The sequence below is a fragment of the Aptenodytes patagonicus genome, chromosome 1, assembly GCF_965638725.1.
Source record: "Aptenodytes patagonicus chromosome 1, bAptPat1.pri.cur, whole genome shotgun sequence".
Taxonomy (NCBI): Eukaryota; Metazoa; Chordata; class Aves; order Sphenisciformes; family Spheniscidae; genus Aptenodytes; species Aptenodytes patagonicus.
In genome coordinates, this window is record NC_134949.1 from 141,385,929 (window position 1) to 141,409,851 (window position 23,923).

Here is a 23,923-nt window from a genome sequence, read left to right on the forward strand (position 1 = left end):
AGATGTAATTTGGTTATATATGTGTACACAGACCTACACATGCACGCATGCATACACACACAAATATACATACATATCTATCTGTATATATATATGCATGTACACACACACATATATACACAAATATATACATACACACATATATATTTATACACAGTATGAAATGAGCCTCCAACTTGTGCAGAGCTCCCTGCACCACCTAAATCCTAATGGACAAAGGGACCTATGCTGGCCTCCCCCTGCACTGTCCTAACCCTGCAAAGATTGCTGTGCAAGATAGCAACGTAGATGGGTTAGGCAGGGCTCGGGGGAGATCGAACCCTGCGGTTCTAGGAACTGAAGCATTTCTTTCGAATGGTGGCTTTCCTCCACTGTGTGCATAGAGGTAATAATCTCGTCTTATCACTTACCGATTCCCTGAATTTCCCACCTAATGGCTCAACACAGTCTATGCCTGTAGGGCCTTTAGGATGCAAAGATAGGATAAGGTACATTTTGAAATAAAAGCAGTGTACTTGTTTGAAGATTTTCAGTGTAAATTTTTTTTAATCTTATGAACTTTTTGTAGATTTGAAGTTATTAGCTGTGTTGTCTTCTTGCCTCATACTCCTACCAAAAAGAGCCAGAGCCAGCTAAGTACCTAATTTTGGGTAGAATTGTTGCTAAGACTATTAATGCCTGAAGAAATTCTGCTTGCACCAAGAAATGGGATGGCTACATCCCAGGTAAGGGTCATTTTTCTCCAGTTTGTTAGCAGACAGGTAGGGTTTTGTAATGTAAGACATTTCCAGGCTGGAACAAAGACGGGGCAATCATCACAGGAACTGAAGGTGCTCTGACTAAGAAAAGACTTCAGGACCAGCCCAGGGGACAGGTATCTAGTTATTTGGGAGGAATGGATATGGCAACTGGATCCTGCGCTTGTTGTGGTTTCGCCCAGGTCTTTGCCTGTCTGGTGCTGTCAAAAGACAAGTGTGATCAAACCAGAAACTCCTTTTGTGAACCCTATGTCTATTTACTCCATGAGATACAAATACATGCAGAGCGGGACACCAACAGCCCAGGATAAAGTATGCCTGTGGGCTACCAGCCTGCTGTGGGCATCTTGGAGGCCACCCTTTCAGAAAGGGTGATGGAAGGCAGGGATGTCCGCCCCCACGGGGAGGGCTGCAGACTCATCGGCCTCGTTAGGCGCTCTGTGCAACCTTACCAGCCTCGAGGAAGACCAGGCTACAGCTCATCTGTCAAGGCAGAGGTTTACGTAACACAGCATGACCAAAATACGTGCAACCAATACCAGACTGTTCAAACGATTACCCTATACAGTCAGCAGGTCTCTTGGTCAAAGGACCAAATGGCCAAAGTCTCCCTATCTGTGGGCGACTAGGGACTAAGGGACTTCTGTCTTGTACGCTCCTTCATAATATGGTTGAATTTAAAGCTCTTAGCTAATGCTTCTTCGCTTATAAGTGAATAATCCTATTATTGCATATTTGGATACATGTGCTGATTCCTTTTAGTGGTGGAATTGCTGACATGTTTGCTAATACTGCTAAAGATATGATTAAATGTAAGATGTGGCAACCTAGCCGCTAAACTCAAGCAATATTAAAGGGGAAAAATTGTTTTACCATTCCTCATTTCACATGTTAATCATCAAAAGCAACATTTATACCACTTTCTCCATTTACACATTTTTTTCCCCCAACATTTTTGATGATGAAATTTCAATGGCTAAGACACAAATGTAATTTCCAGTCAGACCAAAGTGTCAGCTTGCATCCAGCATGCAGGGCCAAACCCAGGAGCCAGGAGGGCATTCAGCAGGGAGAGCCCTGGAAGGGGCAGGCCCTGTCCTCATCCATCTTTCATTGGCAGTTGTGCGCCGGCATGTGCCCAGGTTGCCTTCACAGATTCCCTGCTGGCGGGGTTTGTGGATGACGTTCAGCTGCTCTTTGTATCTTTTAACATAACTGATTTTTTTAAAGATGTGGGCAAAGAAACCCTAAATATGATTCCAGATCTCTTGCATGTGTTATAAATAGGAATAAAAATGAAACCCAGTTGCTTAGGCTCAACCGAGTTAGGATCAGAATTAGCCCAGGATTAACAACTTTGTATCTCCAAATACACAAATGAAAATTCTGTTCTAGTAGACAAACTGAAAAAACCCCCCAACTTAACTTTTATTTATACGGTTTAGACTTTTGCGTGGAAGTTCTGCCTACTTGCACTTGTACATAAATAAGCAGATATTCAGGGACAGAAAAGGATTTTGCGCTTGTAAATTATACTCATTTGGGAAAGAAAAAAGTGCAAATGGAGATGATCCGTGAGAACAGAATTTTTGCAAACAGATCAAGAGAAATGACGCGGAGGTCTTTCTGAAAAAACGTTGCCATTCGTTCGCTGGTCAGTTCGCAGTGTTTGTTTTAGACCAAGAAATTGCTTAAAAATAAAAGGGCACTGCTCAGATACGAAACCCCTGGTGTGACTGTGACTCAGTGAAATCAATTGAACCAGGGGCAAAGGAAATGAGCCCGCGCAGCCCTGCGATTTCCACGCCATGGAGACAGCACAGGGCCTCCAGTGGGAAGCGCAGCTCCCCAAACATGTGGTTTCAATATCTGTAGGGTATGCGGCGACCACTGCTGCGCAGCAGGCATTCAGCTCTCCATTTCTTGCATACTGTCAGGGCTTGGCAGATAAGAGGGGTGGTTTTGCACAGCGTCCAGCGTCCAGGGAGGTGCGCGGCAAAGTTGCCTGCAAACAACTTTCTCGGGAGTGGTGCAGATCCGCACGCGCTCGTATCTCTGTGGGTTTTCTTTGCAAATCCCCTGCAGGCAGAGTTTGCTCAACTAGTTGAACTGGCTCTTTCTGTCTTGTTTTTTTGGCAAACTAAGAATTTCCTTCCTGATAAAAACAGATGGCGGGCGCCCCGATTGGGCGCAGCGTTGGAGAGGATGTGACATCAGGCACATCTCTCGCTTCGCTGGATATCTGGCTGCCTCCCAGGGCAGCCAGGGAGCTGTTTCGTTAAATCCCAACCCAGGTACTCGAGTTTCTGCACAAAGTGCTGCCAGCACCACGTCCCAGTCTGCTGCAAGGTCTGTTCGACTCGTGTGTGCAGAGCCTGCTTAATAAATTACTCCCACCGCCGGGGGCTCGCTGGGGACGATGGAATTTGAACTCTCGAGACTGACCGCGAAGTGAAAAAACAGAAATTGGACAGAAGGGGCCGAGATGGATGATGAGGGAACAAATCAAAACGCCAGCAAATCGCAAGGAGCCGGAGGCCAGGCATCTGCAACGTCTCTATCAAACCCGCTGATGAGGGGTAAGTAACGCTCCTGCCTTGCCGCAAGCCTTCGCCTCTGCCAGCAGCAGCAAAGGGCAGGGTCAGGCTACGGTGGCATGCTCATCCTGATGTCCTGCTTCCAGTGCAGGTCCACAGTCAGTCCCACACAATGTCCCCATGCCCTCGCACTTCAGAAGGGATTTTAATAAGCTATTTCTATTTGATACTGAATTTTTGGTTATTTTTTTGGTGCATTACAGAAAAGAGTGTCTGATTCTTTATTGCAGTTTGTACAAACAGAAACAAATGCAGCACTTGAACCACAGCATGCTGAAAAAGAAGTTGCAATGTGGCATGTTTGACTTAGATTAGTGCCAGCTGGAAGATCAGCACTGGCTCAGTTCCTCTTTTCTTTTTCTTTCTTTTCCTTCCCTTCCTCCTTCCTTTCCTCCTTTCCTTTCTCATTTCTTCTCTTTTTCTTTTTCTTTTTCTTTCCTTTTCTTTTTCTTTTTCTTTTTCTTTTTTTTCTTTTTCTTTTTCTTTTTCTTTTTCTTTTTCTTTTTCTTTTTCTTTTTCTTTTTCTTTTTCTTTTTCTTTTTCTTTTTCTTTTTCTTTTTCTTTTTCTTTTTTTCTTTTTCTTTTTCTTTTTCTTTTTCTTTCTTTTTCTTTCTCTTTTTCTTTTTCTTTCTCTTTTTCTTTTTCTTTCTTTCTTTTTCTTTTTCTTTTTCTTTTTCTTTTTCTTTTTCTTTTTCTTTTTCTTTTTCTTTTTCTTTTTCTTTTTCTTTTTCTTTTTCTTTTTCTTTTTCTTTTTCTTTTTCTTTTTCTTTTTCTTTTTCTTTTTCTTTTTCTTCCTTTTCCTTTTCCTTTTTTCTTTTTCCTTTTCTTTTTTCTTTCAGATGAGCAGACTCAAGTGTTGTTGCCCAGTCTGAGCCACCAGCCCTGTAGGGTTCTTCTGCAATGGCCAGGGTGTTGTGGTCAGTTGTGACCAATGATGTTGTGGTCACCAGTGAACAGTTGTTCAGACAAATGGCCTCACTTTGATCATTGCTCTGTTGTCTGGCCCACAGCCATTGAAAATATGACATGGTGACAAAAGACAAGTAATTTAACTTCACATAACAGTTTAGCTAGACGTGTTCGCTGTAGCTCTGTTTTCTGAGAAGCTACTCCTTCAGCTCATGGCAAGTGCAGAGGGAATGAGGTAAATTAAGATAACGTAACTTTACACTGTCCTCCCTCCCTGGGCTGTTCAGGACACTTTCATTCATACCAAATAGGAAAATAAGACCCTAAAACTAGATGATCAATATATTTGCTGTGTTGTCTGCCTCTCCTCATGCGTGTCACGTACGTACATACTGAGGCTGGGGTGGGAGGGAAGAGATGGCGATGTTATTAACAGTATGAACCGAACCAGGTCCGCACTGGAGATGAGCTCCAGCAAAATGGAGGCTGGAAGGAGGGGAGCTCACACTCTGCACTGCTGCACACGGATCATTTGATCCTTTGAAAACCAGAGTTCAGTCCATTCCTCTTGTGTCTGCTTGCTCCATAGCAGAGTCAACAAGCACTGCTGGCAACATACAGCAGGAATGTATTTGGCTCTGGCTACATATATCACAAACTTTAGGGGAAAGCCTTAGAATATGAAAAATACCATTTGTAATACTGTTACATATAATGCCATAAGCATATGTGTATGTAAATGTGTATGCAAGAGCATACCTCCGCTGAAAGGATTTCAAAACCCCTTGTGAGCTGCACCATGCATGACCACTGCAGAAGGAAACCAGCCTGGGGACAGGCCCAGAGTATGCAACACCCTCCACATGGTCAGAGGCTGGAAAAAGGTACTTTCAGCCATCACCACAAAAACGAGTGCTCTTCTAGAAAGGTCCTGTGAATGCTCTGTTGTCCACAGGGAGCAGTCAGGGCTTCCGTGTTTGTGTGGTTATTGCTATAAATCTTCCTCTGTACACACCCTGCCAGCGTTCACATGCCCAAGTGATGGCAGTGCAATCGAATATGACCAGAGGTTTAATGTAACCTGTAGGCTGGCTGGGATTTTCAGCGGTGAAAGGGGAGCTAGATGGTCCAATGCCACTGAAAGCCAGTGGGTTTTTGGATGTCTAGATGCTGAAGGTCCTGAGGCCTGACTCAGCTTGCCTGTGGACTAAGGTGTGGGTAAATTTCAAATTTGGATAAAAGGTCTTGTTCTTCTTTGAGAGAGCAATTGTACATATTTCTGGCAATCAGAAATCCTTGTTGCTGTGGTGGTACATGTAGTGAACACAGCTGAGCCACCTGCGTACACTGGCCTTGCTCCTTCATGGGCAGCTCTGGTGGGCAAAGTGTTTTGAGGAGTATTTCAGGGTTTTAAAAGTCCATGGCCAGTTAGCACTGGCATTTGCTTAGGCTTTAATCAAAAGCCTGTGCATGGTATAGCTACTGATCATTTATATTATTGGCAGCGTGCCTCCTGTGCTGTGCAGAAGGAGGGAGTGAGACCCCAACGTCCACTGCAGCCTCCGTCCTCCTCCAAGCGAGAAACAGGAGCTCCAGCCTGGAGCAGGCAGAAAATGGAAACTTTGTGGTTTGCCAGAGGGTGTTGCCCTGGGTGCAGGAACTGGGGAAATTTGCCTTCCCCTGCAGGGAGGCTGCCTCCCTGGCATTGCTTCAGGGCGGAGGTGTTTGCTGCAGATGGAGCTGGGGCAGGAGAGAAGGCAGCTTGGGGCCGCACAGTTCACGGTAGCAGATTTGGAAGTACGTCGTGGCAATTAGTCATCAGACAGGCCTTTAAACCCCCTCTTCCCAATGTATCCAAAGCTAGTGTGAAGCTACTGTAGCCCTCCACTTCCATTTAGAATAAAAGCCTTGGCTCCTCTCCGTACAGAATTCCCAGCTGGATTATGACGTGTTGGCACACACCTCTTTTTATTTTCCACTCACATTTTGACACTTATGTGGTCAGTCTTTTAATTCTTGTTAAGACTTGGCAAAATTGCAAGCTAATGGCCAGTCCATAGATGACTATGGTCTGGTCTGGCTCTTTTTTAGAGTCTCAGTAGAAAACTGCATTTTCTCAAGCAAGCACTGAATGGATAAATTCTGCACATGGATGTGATGGCATGACCATGCAACTCCCTCTTTGTCACTAGAGTGCTCATATGTCAATATAACAACTTGGTAGTTTGCACAAAACCCCGCCTGTATTTGTGTGGCCAAAAAAAATCAAGCTGCAGCTCACAAAACTTGTTCCTCAATCTAGATTTTTAGAATTACTATAAACATGCTTCCCTTGCAACTCATGCAGATTGGGCAATGACACTGGTTTTCAAAAACTTTCAAAAGATTTTTACAGAGCCTGGATACACAACCAATGGTAACACAGGTAGGATCAGCAAGAACAACAGCATAGTCAGATAAGCATCATTTGACACACATCACTTTTAAAGCAAAGCTATTTTAATCAATTAATAATGCTGTGCTTTAATAATTGTAGCATAGTTTGGCTATCCTTATGAGACCAGAACCATAGATTCTGGAAATGGCTGTCCATTTGCTAAAGGTAAAGGGTGTTTGTGAACTTACTGGAACTAGATGTTTGTTGTGGGACATGGCCTGTGGAACATAGAAGGAGGCAGGCAGAGCTCAAATAATGCCAATAACAATGAATACAATTTTCTTTAAAAACTGATTGACGTACATTACCCAGATTTCCCAAATTCATTCCTCTCTTCATTTCATGCACTTGGTACCGCCCATAAAGCTGTATTAGGGTTACATCTCTTCCATCCTTTGGCCTTCTAATTTTGAGGCTTCTTCCAAATATGAAACATGTCTGACTTGACTTGATGAATCTTTCTGTGCCTTTGAAGTTGCTTCTCAGTTTCTCGATTTTTTTTCCTTTGACTTTCATAGTGAAAGTAATACAAGACTGGAAAAGATCACCTGACTCATGGAGTCTTGTCTTTTGAACTATTTCTATACTGCTAAATAAAAGAGATTGGGACCATTTCTGTCTTTGAGACCAAATGGTGCAGACTGACTGGCCTTTGCATCTTCACCTGCTCAAAGCTCAATGCTGAATTATCCTCCTGGCTTTCTTTACTTGGCAGTGCAGATTTACCTACAAAGTCATAGAATCATAGAATCATTGAGGTTGGAAAAGACCTCTAAGGTCATCGAGTCCAACCGTCAACCCAACACCACCATGTCCACTAAACCATGTCCCTAAGTGCCTCATCTACGCGTCTTTTAAATACCTCCAGGGATGGGGACTCCACCACTTCCCTGGGCAGCCTGTTCCAATGTTTCACCACTCTTTCAGGAAAGAAATTTTTCCTCATGTCCAATCTAAACCTCCCCTGGCGCAACTTGAGGCCATTTCCTCTCGTCCTATCGCCTGTTACTTGGGAGAAGAGACCGACACCCACCTCGCTACAACCTCCTTTCAGGTAGCTGTAGAGAGTGATGAGGTCTCCCCTCAGCCTCCTTTTCTGCAGGCTAAACAACCCCAGTGCCCTCAGCCGCTCCTCATAAGACTTGTTCTCCAGACCCCTCACCAGCCTCGTTGCCCTTCTCTGGACACGCTCCAGCACCTCAATGTCTTTCTTGTAGTGAGGGGCCCAAAGCTGAACACAGTATTTGAGGTGCGGCCTCACCAGTGCCGAGTACAGGGGCACGATCACTTCCCTACTCCTGCTGGCCACACGATTTCTGATACAGGCCAGGATGCCATTGGCCTTCTTGGCCACCTGGGCACACTGCCGGCTCATGTTCAGCCAGCTGTCAACCAACACCCCCAGGTCCTTTTCTGCCAGGCAGCTTTCCAGCCACTCTTCCCCAAGCCTGTAGCGCTGCATGGGGTTGTTGTGGCCGAAGTGCAGGACCCGGCACTTGGCCTTGTTGAATCTCATACTGTTGGCCTCGGCCCATCGATCCAGCCTGTCCAGGTCCCTCTGCAGAGCCTTCCTACCCTCGAGCAGATCAACACTCCCGCTCAACTTGGTGTCGTCTGCAAACTTACTGAGGGTGCACTCAATCCCCTCATCCAGATCATTGATAAAGATATTGAACAAGACCGGCCCCAAAACTGAGCCCTGGGGAACACCGCTCGTGACTGGCCGCCAACTGGATTTAACTCCGTTCACCACAACTCTCTGGGCCCGGCCGTCCAGCCAGTTTTTGACCCAGCGCAGAGTCCACCTGTCTAAGCCGTGAGCCACCAGCTTCTCTAGGAGAATGCTGTGGGAGACAGTGTCAAAGGCCTTACTGAAGTCGAGGTAGACCACATCCACAGCCTTTCCCTCATCCACTAGGCGGGTCACCTGGTCATAGAAGGAGATCAGGTTGGTCAGGCAGGACCTGCCTCTCATGAACACGTACTGGCTAGGCCGGATCCCCTGGTTGTCCCGCTCATGCCTTGTGAGCGCCCTCAAGATGAACCGCTCCATAATCTTCCCCGGCACCGAGGTCAGGCTGACAGGCCTGTAGTTCCCCGGATCCTCCTTCCGGCCCTTCTTGTAGATGGTCGTCACATTGGCAGGCCTCTAGTCATCCGGGACCTCCCCCGTTAACCAGGACTGCTGATAAATGATGGAGAGTGGCTTGGAGAGCACCTCCGCCAGCTCCCTCAGCACTCTCGGGTGGATCCCATCCGGCCCCATAGACTTGTGAGCGTCCAGGTGGCGTAGCAGGTCATTGACTGCTTCCTCTTGGATTACGGGGGGTTCAAAGTCTGCACAGTCTCTGACAGTGTTTCATAGTCACAGGCAGCAGTGCAATAGATGGCAGGTTTCAAAGTGTCCACCAAACACCTAGTCTGTAGGCCATGGTCAATAGATCACCAAACACCTTCCCAGTTCCCTGGCAACAAACTTATGATCTGAAGGAAAAGACCCAAACCCACAGTTATAACAAATACATGCCAAGAGCAGGAGAAGGCATCAAGCTTTCTCCCCAGGGAGAGTGCAGGAAAGAGACTGTTCCCCATGCTCAGAGGAGGCACAGCCCCAGGGCTGATGGTCCTTCCCAGCCTGCTCTCCAAGGCATTTCTCCTTCAGAATTCAAAGCTGATGACAGCCATTTTAACTGCACCCATGAGCAGGTTATACTGACCAGGTAACAGAAGCTCCAGCCACCAGATCTGAGTTCTGTCTTTAGTCGTGGTCAGTCTCCAGTGGACACAAAATAAACCTCCTTTCTGGCCTCAAGGGGTGCCCAGTGATAGCTCAGATTGAGTAAATATAAACCTAACATAAACCAATGAATGATCTAGTATTTTATACAAGCCCTCCCCCTTTTCCTTCCTCTAACTAGGTAGCAGTCATAACCAGAGACAGGGAAATGAGGAGAAATGGTGAAAATCATGAATCAACTGCTTGTCCAATCATCCCTGATGAGACCCCTGTTCCTAAGGGCCTTGTCCTGCCCACAGCTCACTCCCTTCAGCCTTCAAATCCACCTTGAGCTTATTTCCAGGATGTCACTGGGATTGCCCTGTGAGCTAGGAGCATGCTGGAGCACTGTTAGGGAAGGATTCTCACAAGAGAAGGTGAAGTCTTGATTATTCTGCTAGATGTTTTTAATTAATTCAAATAAGAACTATCCCAGGGACCAGATGGGTTCCCTCTTGTGATGTGCATGTGACTACTACCAGTTTGACTAGCTGCTTGTTACAGAGACACATTTTTTGTGTCCAAGAAAGGAAACACTAAAATTTACCCTAGTTTAGTCCATCAATGAGCCATTGTTCAGAGACAGTAAGATACGATATGTACATATTTGCAAAAGTGTGCTATACAGATAAGCATTGTGATGGACATCGAGTGGCTCAAAAATGGTATATTGTAGTAGCAGAAATATCCTTTTGCCTATATGAACAACTCTAGAAAAATTAGAAAAATGGTCATGAAAGAGTCTTGCAAGAATAACTAAATCAATAGCAGGCCTTTTGTGGCCGCTATGCCCGCAAAAAATCACTCCCCTACCTTACATAGCTATGCAGGCAAAGATCTTCTGTGTGTGATAGACACAACACATTTCAGATACCACCATCCTCGGGTCACGATTTACTTAGTGCAGAATTTTTCAATCACAGAACCATTGTAAGTCTCGCTATACTAGACCTTATCTTGTTTAAATTTGATGTCCTTTACTGAGCACACTTGAAGGTGAGAGAGCAATAGCCCAACAGGCTGCGTGATGACTGACACAGTTGGTTATCACCCTGTCCCAGCACATCGTGGCATAGCCAGAAGGAGCAGGACATCAGCCATGAGGGGTTCAGCTCTCGCATGCATGTTCATACCTGAGACAAGGCAGGATCTGCGGATCTCGCATAAGCACTGACATCATCAGCTAATCTGTAAAAGTTATTTTAAAGGATTACGGTGGCTTATTAGGTTTGTTGCTGAAGGTGGACTTCTCGCTGTTAAGCATCCTATTCCATGCATATGATCTAGTCTAGTCCTTGAAAACTTCAGCAACTCGTCCAAGTTGGTCATTGGGGTTTTCTCTGTAGTTAGTGGAAGGAGAGTGGGACATCTCCAGAGAGCAGCAAAATGTGTTTCCAAAAGAAGCTGTGTGAAATGCCCTCTGGAAATGCTTCTCTTCCTTCCCAGGGGGAACCTGGGCCATTAACGTAGACCAGACACTGAGTTTTGAGGCAATGAATACTGAAGGAGGTAAATGTCTCCCAGAGGGATTATTGCTGTCAGCTGGCCCTGAGCCATAAAATCTGTAATACTGAAGATCCCCTTCTATTAATATTTGTATGGTCCTCAGCACTAAGCTAGTATGTTTCACTATATTAAAATAAAGAACAAATACAGCAACTAGGGAAGTGAAACATAAAAGGCATTAGCAGTATTTCCTCAGACCCTTATGTTACTCAGCGTAATTGAGGAATGATATGCATGTCTTGTAAAATGCATCAAATAATGCTTGTGTCTGGCAAAACGGTCTTTCAGAAAAGCACTCTACATGACTTGACAGGTTTGGTACCAAATTTAACCCTAAGGATTCCCTCCCATACCTCCTTGATCCAGCTGGAGCTATGCTGACTCATTTCCAGTAATTATTTTTGGCATGTGGTATTTTCTGAACATCAAGCTTTATGTACCAAGATTACTTGGGAACACTAGTTAAAATTCAGTTTCTGACACGGACCTTTTGTGCCTCCTCAGTTGTCTGGCAAGGTGACCTGAAGTCAATCTTTCACATAAGAGCAAATACGAATCTGTTTGCTTTATACAGGCACTTAAAGTACCAGTGTATTCATCACGGTAGTAGGAACAGTTTCTTTATGACCTACTTCACCCCTCACAGGCTGGGCCTGTGTCCTCACTTCTGTGCAGCTTGTGTCCCATCCCGTCCCCTCGGCTGTCCCGACAAGCTGAGGCAGACGCTTCCTTCGAGCTTCCCTCCATACGTGCTATATGTCACTTTGTGGTTTTTACAATGCAGAAATTAGCAATGTTAGTAATAGCAATACAGCTATTACTTAAAATGCACCGCTGCACAGGCTAACACCAAACACTGAAAACTGAGGAGCAAAATCAACAGGTAACACAATTTATCTCCTTGTACTTTGGTACATTCTCTCATTAAGTACTGTTGACTCTGGCCCAGCTCTGAGCAGGGGTAAATGACTGAGCTGCTGTACCCTCTTCAAAACATAGTCCTTCTGAGATAATTGGTAAAGTGTAATGAGCTTGTGAAAACAAAGCCACTGGAAATAATTCAAAGTGAGGGACAAGCTCAGTCAGAGCAAGGTAATATTCTGCAAATCCCTCGCTCACCTTCTGAAGGGGAGTGCAGTCAGCACCAACGCAGGATGAGTTAAAAACACACCCAGGTTGAAGCTGTCCTCTTGTCTCACTCCCTCCCAGCAGCTGCTCCAAGGAAAGCTTGGCCGCTCAAGTAACAAATTACAGGAAAAAAGGTTTGCTGGGGTCACGCAGTTGAAGTAAACTACACTGATGAAACAGTCCACGGAGCTGTTAGCCTTTTTCCTGTCTTTCTCTTTATATAGACTTTGTTTCAGACTGGTCTCCTTTACATGATGCCTCTATCCATGGGCGCCTCCTTACCCTGAAGAAACTCATCAAACAGGTACCCCTCTGCTGGGTTGATATGATCTCTGCTGGGTTTGTTCAGTTGTTGAATGTAGTCTGTGCTTTTCTGTGAAACCTCCAGGGTGAGAAAATCATGTTGACTAGAATGCAGTGAAATCTGCATGTAACAGACCTTTTCTTTTTCTACAAGCGGTTCCTTGCCTAGTGCAAGCTCTGTGCACTGAGCTGATGATATATCGAAATATCCTGGGTCATACTTTAATTCTGGTGCAGGAAATGGGATCCTGGTCGCTGGGATCTCCAGGCAGCTGGGGGATTCCTTCTGGAGCTCCTGCGCCTGCGAGCAGCGTTTGGTGCCCTGGGTGGAGGGCAGCTCTGGACCCCGGCAAGGGTCTGGTTGAGGCTTCAATTCAGCCACCCAGACATCTGTTTCTGAAGTGCCTGAGGGTATCCAGGGCCCCTGCTCCCACTGCAGAAAGGCACATCTAGGGAGAAGCAATTTCTGAACTTCACTGCTCTGTTTCCTCGAAATTCTTGGATTTAGACTGTGGTGGAGTTGATGAAAAGGGAATGGTTGTTGGAAAGTTGGAGACACTTCCAGCTTAACCTTCTGGAGCACCAAGATTGCTAGAAACAAAAGATCCTATAGAATCAAACCAATGGTTTCTAATGTAGGGGCTGGCTTTCCTTCAGAGCATGACACACTCTGACCAAAGACCAGAAAACACCCCAAAAGCATTTCAGGATTCGATCCAGTCAAACAACTGCAGGCTCAGCAGGCAGGAGGTCAGAATGCTTGAGCAGTGATGTAAAAAGGCGGCAGTCACAACCCTGCCAAGAACTCTAGTAGTGACTTTTAATCATTTTTTTTATTTCAGAGTTTGTTATTCGTAGTGTCGTAGAAATAAAATTATGCTGAGTTCCTAAAAGGATGTCTGTATTGTCCCATTGGACAGCCCACTGCCTACGGGTTTCTGCGCCAATTAGCAGTGTGTAGAAGGCATGACCTCTGGTACGCTGTGCCAGTATCCACTCCAGCCTCTTTCTCTGCTTACGTGTTGAGATGAGCAACTCCAGGCAGTTGAGGAAGGTGTGATTACATAAAGCTTTTAAAGGTCATTATAGAAAGGGTTGGGGTTTTTTGGTTTGTATGGGGGTTTTGGTAGTTGGTTGTAATGATATTTTATATTAATTCATCAGGGGAGTGATGTGAATCTTGTTACAGCAGACCAGGTGTCTCCTCTCCATGAAGCCTGCCTAGGGGGTCATGCTGCTTGTGCCAGTGTCCTATTAAAACATGGTGCTCAGGTGAGTGCATGATGGACAGACCATTGTATCCAGTGTTACTATGTTGTCTTATCACTTTTTAATGCTAGGTGATGTACTATTTCATGACAGTGTATCACTGTGATTTACACTCTGTACTTAGCTCAGCTTAAAGAACATATGTTATAAAATGCACTTCTTGATAAAGCAATCCAAAAAGCCCAGATATAAACAACATTTACTATTGTTCTTTAGATGAAGGTGCGATGTTCTCATCATTTACTAAAAGAATAAGGGGAAGTTCCTCTTGCAAAGGGTTTATAATCCTGCAACAATTAAAGGTGCGTTTCAGCTGAGATAACTGAGAAATGGGCACACATTTAACTCAGTGACTTGGTAACTCCCGAGACACCCCGGAGCGGCACTGGTTAGACATTCATTTGCAGGAGGAGAGACTTGGGGGCAATTTTTAGAAAGGTTTTTTAAATGATCTTTTTAATAAAAACTTGTGATCCTCAGAAGCAGTAGGCAGTTTTTGCAAGGAATTAAAAAAAAAGTATTGAGAACCCTATTTTCTGTTGAGAAACTGGATAATTTTAATCTATTTTGAAATACTGAGAAGATGAGCAAAAAGCCTGATGGTGGTTTTTTTCCCCCCAGGTGAATGTAGTTACTGTCGACTGGCACACTCCGTTGTTCAGTGCTTGTGTCAGTGGCAGTGTGGCTTGCTTGAATTTATTGCTGCAGCACGGAGCCAGCCTACACCCGCCCTGTGACTTGGCATCCCCCATCCATGAAGCTGCTAAGAGAGGTAACCCCATGGGCATCAGCACCCCTTTCCGTGTTACTAGCAACATGTTGAAGTGGAAAAGAGAGATAAAGAAGATCATTTTCTGGATTTGGGTCATGTGAAATACCTTCCTAGTTGGTCTCATCATGAGCGGTGCAGTTCCTCCCACACCTGGTGCTCACCGAGGGCAGCTCGGCTGGGCTCTCAGGGCCTCTGAGTTCATGTGGTGACACCTGGAAGGGGTTGCATTGTCCAAGTCAGTTGCCTACAATGTGGACCTCTGAGGGAGTCATCTGGCTATCTTCAAAAGCAGTGGAGAGAAACCCGGCATGATTCGTCTCATCTTCGGTACACATCTGAAATGAGTCAGATAAAATGTGAGGGCTTTAGCCTGTTTTGCTAACAGTGGCTTGCAGCTCCTGTTTTCCAGGTTGGAAACACTGGAGTGGATGAAAGTATTAGACTACGATCTCTTGACAAAACATTGAATCTTTGCCAAATTACACCGCTGCAATAGAGAATTTGCTGAAAAAATGCCTGATCTCTGTGAGTTGACTCTTCCTTTATCCCTTTTAAGGTCATGTGCAATGTGTCGAATTCCTCGCATCCCATGGGGTAAATATAGATCACAACATCAAGCATCTGGGTACTCCACTTTATGTAGCTTGTGAGAACCAGCAAGTGAACTGTGCAAAGAAGCTGCTTGAGTCAGGTAAAAAGAAAAATAAAGGATGGTGTGCTTTCGTTCCTGCAACATCTATCTTTGGATTCTCTTTGCATCAGAGTTTTAGAGGAGCTCCTGCTCAGGGACTTGGAGATGTTTCGCTCTTAATGGCAGCCCTGGGTTAAATGGGGTAGCAGGGTAACCAGGGTCTTCTTGACCCAGGAACTCAGCTTTACAGCTCCCAACAGAATGATGGGTGATCCTGGATTTCACATGGCCAGTGATGCCTGGAACAAACACCATCCCTTCCAGTGTTTGTGCGTGTGATGCTGCAGTTATTTGAAGTGGGCAGGAAAAAATTTCCTTTTTTTCTTTTCCTTCCTCTTTACCCAAAACAATTGACTCAATCATTTTTACATAGTAATTCTGCAAACATGTTTTAATTCCCACTGAGTTCATAAAAAGTTTGAAAAGTTTCCAACACAGAAAAACGTTCAGCACTATATACTTTGTATGAAACAAATCTAGTTATAAGTCTAAGCTCTTGGTTAATTACACAAGACCATTTCTTGTTATCTACAGTCGTGCATCTCTTCTAACCAAAGGGGCCATATAACCTAAAGTAGCCATGTAGCTAGTACAAAAACAATGGACAAACAAAGCTGCTTTGGAAAAAACAAGCAAACATCATGTAGATCACCTTATGCACTATTTAGCACAGTGATCTTTTTTTGGAAGAAGTCAAATACAAATTAATCTAAATATTAAATGTTTGGCTATTATTTTCTGTTTTCTGACATTTGTTTTCTGCTGCCTTCTATATATGAGAATGTGTATTGTAAAAATATTACAAATATTTTTGAATTAGTTCTGCAGCTCACCTTTCTTAGGGTGTTTTAGGAGCCATTAGCCCAGGATAATGGATGGGGGAACACTCATCAGCGGTGCTTGCTTATATCCTCCTCTACCAAGGGCCTCTAGAACTTTTCCATCCTCACATTTTTTCCCCAACAGATACTTTGGCATTTGGAAATCCCACTGGCTTAAGCCTTCGGTACAGAGCAGGTTGAAACCCTGCATGTATTTTAAGGGAATGGGGCATTGGGATGGGGAGCAAAGGGGGGCTGTAGGTGGAACTACATCTCTGTCCTGCTTCAAGATATCCATGGGCTGGTCATGCATTGTCCCTCTGGGATCATTTTCTTAGTCACAACCCCACTCCTCCTCAACCAGTGTGAGTTGTGCGTGTGCAAATTGTAGTACCAAGCCCCTGTGTAAGGAAATCCACCTCTGGGTAGGTGCTACAGCATTTACAGATTATTTAGAGAAATAGCAGCTAGTGCAGGAAATGGAAATAGGCTACTGTATAGTCATTATTCTTTGTCATTATTCTTTTGTCATGTCTTGGTGTTCAGGAGCAAATGTGAACAGCGGCAAGGGCCTGGACTCCCCTCTGCATGTGGCCGCCAGGAATTGCAGTGCAGAGCTGGTGACGTTGTTGATTGACTTTGGAGCGGACATTTGGGTGAAGAACACTGAAAACAAGAGGCCGATGGAGCTGGTTCCACCCAGCAGCCCTGTGGGCCAACTCTTCCTGCAGAAAGAAGGTGCCCCTTAGTGCTTGTTTTACTCGTTCACTCGGGATTCGTTAGGGAAAAAACACACAAACTGCTGCAAAAGGCTATGCTATTCCATGCTACAAGCACTACAAAACAGGATAACTAAGCTTACCTCCATTCGCTGACATATGGACACTATGTTTTCTAGTGTCAGAATATAGTGGCGCATTAATAGGGATAACGGTAACAACAATAACCCACCTTCCAACCTCCAGGCTGTGAATCTACTGCATGGGAGAACAATCATGTGGAGCTTGCAATATAACACAAAATAGAGTTTAGGGTAAAAAAACAAGGAAAAGACTCCTTAGAAATTGATGGTGGCTTTTTCTGATTACCTAAAGCACTGAAGTCAGCAGGAGTCTTTCAGTTCTCTTGTTTCTGAGACGGGAGTAGACCCAGGAGGGTTATCTCGAGCGTGCTGCCAAACGCAGGCAGAAAATCACCTCTGATGGGAGTTGAGGCTAGCTGGTGAGAGCTAGGACTGGGATCTTTGGTTATACAATATGCTGATGGTCAGGTACACGCCAGATACTGGTCTCAGCATAAATGCAAAATTGCAACCAGAAAATTTTTAATGTATGTGATACTGAAAAAAAAAAGGTATATTGAAACACTGATTTTCTAGTTCTTTGTCCTTTACTTTTATTGTTTGGCCAAGATCTTATGTAGGTACAAAAGTATCTTTAAAATGAATGACTCTATATTAGTTTTTTTGTGGGGATTAAGGAAAATTGCACAAGAATGATACAATGAATATATATATGTATATACATTTATAAACTAGGCTTTTTTTAAAGGCCAACATTATGTGCTGAATAATCCAGCAGTATCAAACTGTAGGCTTAACCCTTAGGAAGTACTTATTTTGTACCTGTAAATGAAATATTTACAGATCCATTTTATTCTATTGGTTATGAATATTTTAATGAATTATGGAGAGAAATCTTACTTACCAATGTTCAGGAAAATTAGAATAAGGTCTTTTGTGTCTAATCATTGGTGTACTTGTGTTCTTCTTTAGACGTTCTAATTCAGTCAGAAAATGCACATTACTAAATAGTTTTCATTATTTAAAACAAGTTGCTGATGGTGTGGTCCATGACTTTATTATTCCAGTTACATGTCGATGTGATTGTTGTCATGAACAGATTTACACCAAGGTAAAACTGGAATAATAAAGTGATGAATCAGGCCCTACTTGAAATAGTAACATGAAAATAATAGCGTGAAAACAACTGTGCTGTGCATGTTATGTATGAGCAACGGATATTTGGTTTCCCAGCCTAATCTATGGTGCACAGAGCGGTGATCTTTTCTAGCTCCAATCCCTGCTGTGTTACACTCCTGACTCCCGTGGCACTGTGTGTGTCCTGTTTATTTAAGATAGAAAACCATTTCAGGCACACCCTGTGGAGCCGGCCCAAGAAGCGCGGCTCGGGCTGAGCTGACAGCTTGGGCAGTAAAGAACTTTTCGAAGTGAAATTCAGCAATCGAAATCAGAAATGATAAATGCCTGAAGGGCATTTTGCTGCTGAATAGTTTTTTTTCTGATGTTCTCCAGCATGCCCTCCTCTGAGTAGGGTCATGCCTGATGGGCAGCTGATGTCTAAGTTCTTTGGCCGGCTGTACGGTTGCAACCTGGGAGAGTGGTGCAAACATTACCCCTCCGGTTTCATGGGGAGGTTTGGCAATGTGCTGTGGGGATCAGCGTCACACCCCCAGCCCCTCAGCACTGTCACGGCTGAGCTGCTGCTCTCCTGTCCCGCTCCCACACATGACTCCTCTCCCCCCATGCCGCAGATGCTGGCGGGCAGCAGCCCCATGCCCACGGCCAGGGTAGGCTGGAGGGAGCGTGTTTTTCCACCAGAGATGAGATGGTGAGTGTACCAACCCGGAGTTGCCCTAGGACTAGCCCAGAGCAGGTGTAGTACATGTGGTGGTCTCCATTCCCAGGACATCACCATGCTGCCAGACCACTGCCTACCCTGCTTGCATTGCAGGGAGAGTCCTACGTGTGGGTAGGAGAATTAGCTAATGATCCAAAAATGCACTTTTTTTTTTTGAAGAGGATGCTTGCAGTTGCTAAATATTTTTCAGTGTAGTGACACTGCTTGTGTTGTGATAAGTCTTTAGTTTTCGAGGGTTTTTTTTTTGAACAGAAGCTTTTTTAAATTAGATGTTTACAGGCAGGGCATTCATCTGCGGGATCAGAGTGGCCAAACACACGTGCAGTGTGATACTGCAATAGCCAGTCTCACTTGCCCCATATCAGCTTGCCTTGTTGTCTTGTACCCAAGCACAGCGTAAATCACCCGCTGACTCCTAGCAGGAGGGTGCAGCCCTTTGCACAGCCCTTCAAATAGTGCAGCAGTTTTCAGCCGTGCAGAGCTGCTGGAAACATGGTGGCCTGCGTGAGGGAAGACTCAAAAGCTGATTAAAGCTGCCACCTCACTGCATTTTTGCTGCAGACCCCGTTCCTTCCTGCTGTGCTTCACTCCTCCACCAGCACCAACGTTTCAGCTCTCTGGTGACCGTTAACTTATCCACCCAGCAGGCAGGCACGGCGGGTGGCACCTACACTGTCCCCTCCCAGCTCACTTACCTCCTTCTCGCTTTCTACAGTGCCTCTTCTTATCTCCTCCCCACTCCCAGCACCCAACCCCCACGTCCACACTTGCTGCTGCCCCTGCTTTGCCCTTCTTATCTGCCCTCCACAGCCCCCCCATGACCCACCGCGCGTCACCCCTGCGTGCTGCACACCGGGGTGCAAAGGACATGTTGGGGGGGCTGAACATTGAAAGGTGCCGCAGTTAAAAGAATCACACAGGATCTACCTCTTTGTGAAAGGGATAAGCCCCCCAAGTAAGGGTATAATGCCATTATGCTTAAATAAATAAAAAAGCACCACAGATTCTGCAGCAGGGCTTGTATTAATCAGCATGGGACTGGTTAATCTGGACGGTTTAAATAAAGGATTATATAGTATTTCTTTTGCTGTGTGTTTGTCACTATTATGAAATACGTCTCAAGAAAGCAGTGGGCTGCAAACTTGGATCTCACTGGGGGAGTCGGGGGGGGAAAGGACTTTGAAGGAAGCATCGATTATCTCTTCTTCTCAGACAACACAATCCATTTCACACTCGTGCAGCTTAAAAGGGACAGACTGACACTGCTAATGTTAATTGCGGCCGTATAATGACAGAGAGTGACTAGGCTTGAATCGAATCGCAGGCAGCCTGATGTCCTTTGATGGGTACAGGTCTGGATTTTCACTGCTGAGCCTCCTGGGGAGGCTGCACACCCACTGCGTGAGGTGGGTTGCAGGAGTTGGGGGGAGTGGTAATGCACAGTTGCCGTTTCAGCTTTACAATTTCGGGGCGATAAAGCCATATGTGTAACCTCTTCTCTGGCTCTTTCTCCAGGGCCGCTGTCCTTGATGCAGTTGTGCCGCCTGTGCATCAGGAGGTGCTTTGGACACAAGCAGCATCAAAAAATAACTGGACTTCTGCTCCCAGATGAGCTGAAATGTTTCCTTCTCCACGTTTAAACCTTTCATGTTCAAAATGATGCCTTTAATAACACAGCAAGGTTCGTTGAGGAAAGACTCTTCTCATCAGTAGTGTTGCCAATGCCTGCAATGTTAATTTATAGTTGATGGTCCCTAGTAAAGCCCTGGGTCCAAGAAGCACAGGACTGACCAACTCGCTCAGTCCTCACCGCCACCACCCCTGGCAAATCCGTCATTTGGACAGGAACAATTCTGCATGGTTGTATGGTGAAGTTTGAAAATGTGACTCAAGAACCCCCTAGAAAGTGTAGAAAAAGAGCATAGAGTTTTAAAATAGATCTCTTGATTCTTTGTATCCTGGCAGAGTTTCAGAGGGCTTGTGGTTGGCAGCCCCTTACAAAGAAAATGCGTATCCCAGCCCAGCACTAACAGCACTTCACTTACATATTAAGGATACTAAGGATAGCTACACTTTCTCTGTAAGCAGCGCTCATGTGCCTGTCATCTGTGAGGGCTGTACCCACACCACTGTGCGGATAAGGAAAGGGAGTCCAACTGAAACTAGCTGCAAACCAAGAGAGGTCCTATGGCAGAAGTTATTTATTTTCTAATTATATCACACTGCCGATAGATGAGCACCAACTAACAATCATCTGCATTTAGGCCAGCATTTGAACCACGTGTTTCTGCCATGACATCAAGTAGGTCACTGTTGATGTCAGCTCCCTACAGTGCAATAATATTGGGGGGTAAAGTTTTTAATCATCCATTAAAATCACTTGTTCCTGATGCTTTGAGACAGTCTCTTCTCCCAAGTAACTAGCGATAGGACAAGAGGAACTGGCCTCAAGTTGAGCCAGGAGAAGTTTAGGTTGGCCATTAAGAAAAATTTCTTCACTGAAAGGGTTGCCAAGCATTGGAACAGGCTGCCCAGGGAAATGGTTGAGTCACCATCCCTGGAGGTGTTTAAAAGACGTGTAGATGTGGTGCTTAGGGACATGGTTTAGTGGTGGACTTGGCAGTGTTAGGTTAACGGTTGGACTTGATGATCTTAAAGGTCTTTTCCAACCTAAACGATTCTATGATTCTATAAGGGAGCCACACTTCAGTACTACACATTTTCTCCTTGTAGCATATTATTTTTCAAGGACACAGGCTAACAGGCTATCAGTGACAGGCATTGAGTGCTCCCCCTTTCTGCCCTGAAAATTAGGTGATATTTCCTAAGCATTTCTCAGCATGCATCAGAAAAACAGCTTCTGTCCCCTTTCCCCACCCAAGAAAAGAGATCATCTTAAGACTGAGATATATTTTTTTTCTTGGAGAGGTGCTACCTCATTCATAGCATTTTCCATGGGAGTGGTAATAATAACACCTCTAATGCGGGGTCATAAAATAAACAATGAAAATGCTGAAATTAAAGTCCATTCCAAATTAAAAAGATAATGAGTAATTTCTGCCCCTCACTTGGTTGCTAAGCTGCTGGCTCAGCGTGTGTGTCTCTCAAACAAACATGACGTGTGGTTCTTATTCCACCGAGGTCATAAGAACAAATATTTCCTCTAGCTAAACTTCAACACTGGGTGTTTTTCTTTCCCTCCCAGAAACATGTCCTGCTGCCACAAACCAAAGTGCGGTTACGACCGCTCTGTGCTCTCCCGGGCACTCCCCTGGGAATATCGGCTGCCCGATACACGCAGCAGCGAAGATGCTGAAGCTCTGGCTCCTCTGCCTGCTGCCCTGTCCCCTCTCCAGCTCTGAACCATGGTGCGTCTGCATCACCTGGGAGCAGCAGCGTACCCACTGCCTCCTCTGCAGGGCTACCGCCACATCGCCCCTGCGTCGGAGGGGCAGGTATCCAGTATGATGGTTTGATTTTTTGGTGCTGACCAAACACAGCAAGAGCAGTTCTGTTGGTTTTGTGGGACATTAATTGTACCCTAACGGGACAAAATGACAAACACAGTTCGAGCCGTAACTCCCCTTGTGATAGAGATACCCAGAAATCTTCGCTGATCTGACTCAATCCATCACACATAATTTGAGCCATGTAAAAATTCACGGGCTGGTTTTAGATGGCCTTCTATATTCTTTCCCTCCTGCTGGGGAAGAAAAATAGACAGCTGTCTTTATACACGGAATAGAAACAGGCATCTTGGATGGGCAGATCCTTCTAAAATCAGTATCTTGGTTAAGCTGAATCTGCATTGAACAGGCAGGGAACAGACAACTAACCTAGTGCTTAACTTTTGAAGGTTAAAGTATGAAGAATCCCAGCTTTGGTGACATATCTGAAAGCTGAAGATCCAGCTTATTATATTTTAGATGATGAAGAACCATTTTTTTACCTACTAGTTTTATTAATTACCTTTAAGCATCTTATTTTGTAACTTCAGCCAATGGGTTTATAAGAGTAATGCTAATACCGGGAGAAAATTGCTCAGAGAAGGTGGTGAGAGCGTTGCTTCTAGATTGCTTTTCTTTTGGAAATTTCCTAGCGTGACTCTGTTTGCTTGAATCCCTCTGATCAAGTGTAATGAGGATGAATTCTGTATGCTCAGCTTGTATCATCTCAGTATATTTGCTTATTTATTCTAATATAAATTGTGATCAACACTGGGGAATTACAGCTCTATGCATCAACACTTATCCAGTTATAAACTGTAAAAGTTGTACAAGATGCAAACTGAATAAGCTCATTATAGGTGAGGTTTGGACCTTTTTCTATATTTGAAACCATTCCAAATGTAATGCAGGACTTGAAAGATTGTCAGGAATATATTTTATCAGATTCTTTGCTATTATTTTGTTAGCAGTTTAATGGTAGTCAAGCCACAATTGTATAGGATTTTTGCTCAAAAATAAATGGTTTATACTCTTTTTTTGATTTTTCATTCTTTTTTAAATGATAGCACTAATTTTGTGCATTGTCTGATACTATGGAGTTTTGGACTGAACTCTAATTGCAATCCTGCCTACAGACGGGTAGTGTACAGAATAATTCCTTCAAATAGACCTGTAGTAAAGATAAGACTAAGATGCAAATACTGTGCAGATCTTGCCTTTTGCTGGTGTTTTAAGGTAGAGTTGGGCTCTTGCAATTATTTTTCTACTCACTTGAGGGTTAGTGAAAAGGAGCCTGAGATTTCACAAAGTAGGAGAAGATGTAAATTAAGATGGTCACCATCTTTAGTTTGGTTTTTTTGACTGCTTTGCATCAGTTTGTTTCTTCTGTCTCCTCAGCAAGAGGCACACGTAATGATCTGGGTGCCCTTGTGTGTGTCTACACAACAGGAACTCTTTACTGGAAGTGAGTGTGTGGAGATCCCTGTACAGTCAGAAGTCCAAGGGGTGTCCGCCAGCATCCAGCGTGTACACTGCGGGGCTGGAGAGATGTGGGAGGGCAGTAATTCCCTCTCCATTAGATGCATCTCTGGGTCTCTCTGTCCACAGAGATCAGCTGAAAGAGAGAGGGCAATGCCAGCAAATTGCTTTACAAGATGTTGTTTCTGCTGGAGACAGAGCTGCTTGTGAGAACTGTGGAACTAAACAACCAACACCTCAACAAAAGAAGACAACTGATTTAAGCAAGAAAATTCTCTTTTGATTTATTGAAAGATGTCTGACACAACAAATCATTGCAAAGTTGTTTTGGCTTTTCAGCAGTTACTAGGTGGGTGCTAGACGTTGCTAGC

At 44.6% G+C, this 23,923-nt stretch overlaps 1 protein-coding gene across 2 annotated transcripts; it reads left to right on the forward strand.

Annotated features, from left to right (window-relative positions):
• The first annotated feature begins 2,856 nt into the window (after positions 1-2,856).
• On the forward strand, positions 2,857-23,108 carry ASB9 (ankyrin repeat and SOCS box containing 9). 2 transcript variants are annotated; one of them, XM_076357221.1, is made up of 8 exons: positions 2,857-3,337; positions 12,336-12,415; positions 13,579-13,686; positions 14,305-14,455; positions 15,012-15,146; positions 16,514-16,705; positions 20,143-20,308; positions 21,833-23,108. In XM_076357221.1, exons 1-7 carry the CDS (start codon positions 3,244-3,246, stop codon positions 20,265-20,267), a joined length of 885 nt encoding a protein of 294 aa, XP_076213336.1. In that variant the 5' UTR covers positions 2,857-3,243; the 3' UTR covers positions 20,268-20,308; positions 21,833-23,108. The 2 variants fall into 2 exon arrangements, with proteins under 2 accessions (XP_076213336.1, XP_076213329.1); XM_076357214.1 differs by having other exon boundaries at positions 20,143-23,108.
• The last annotated feature ends 815 nt before the right edge of the window (positions 23,109-23,923 follow it).

Coding starts and splice junctions, on each gene's coding strand:
- ASB9 (XM_076357214.1), top strand. CDS start 3,244: ATGGATGATGAGGGAACAAATCAAAACGCCAGCAAATCGCAAGGAGCC. Junction 15,147..16,513: donor AAAGAAGCTGCTTGAGTCAG/GTAAAAAGAAAA, acceptor CTTGGTGTTCAG/GAGCAAATGTGAACAGCGGC. Junction 16,706..20,142: donor ACTCTTCCTGCAGAAAGAAG/GTGCCCCTTAGT, acceptor CTCTTTCTCCAG/GGCCGCTGTCCTTGATGCAG.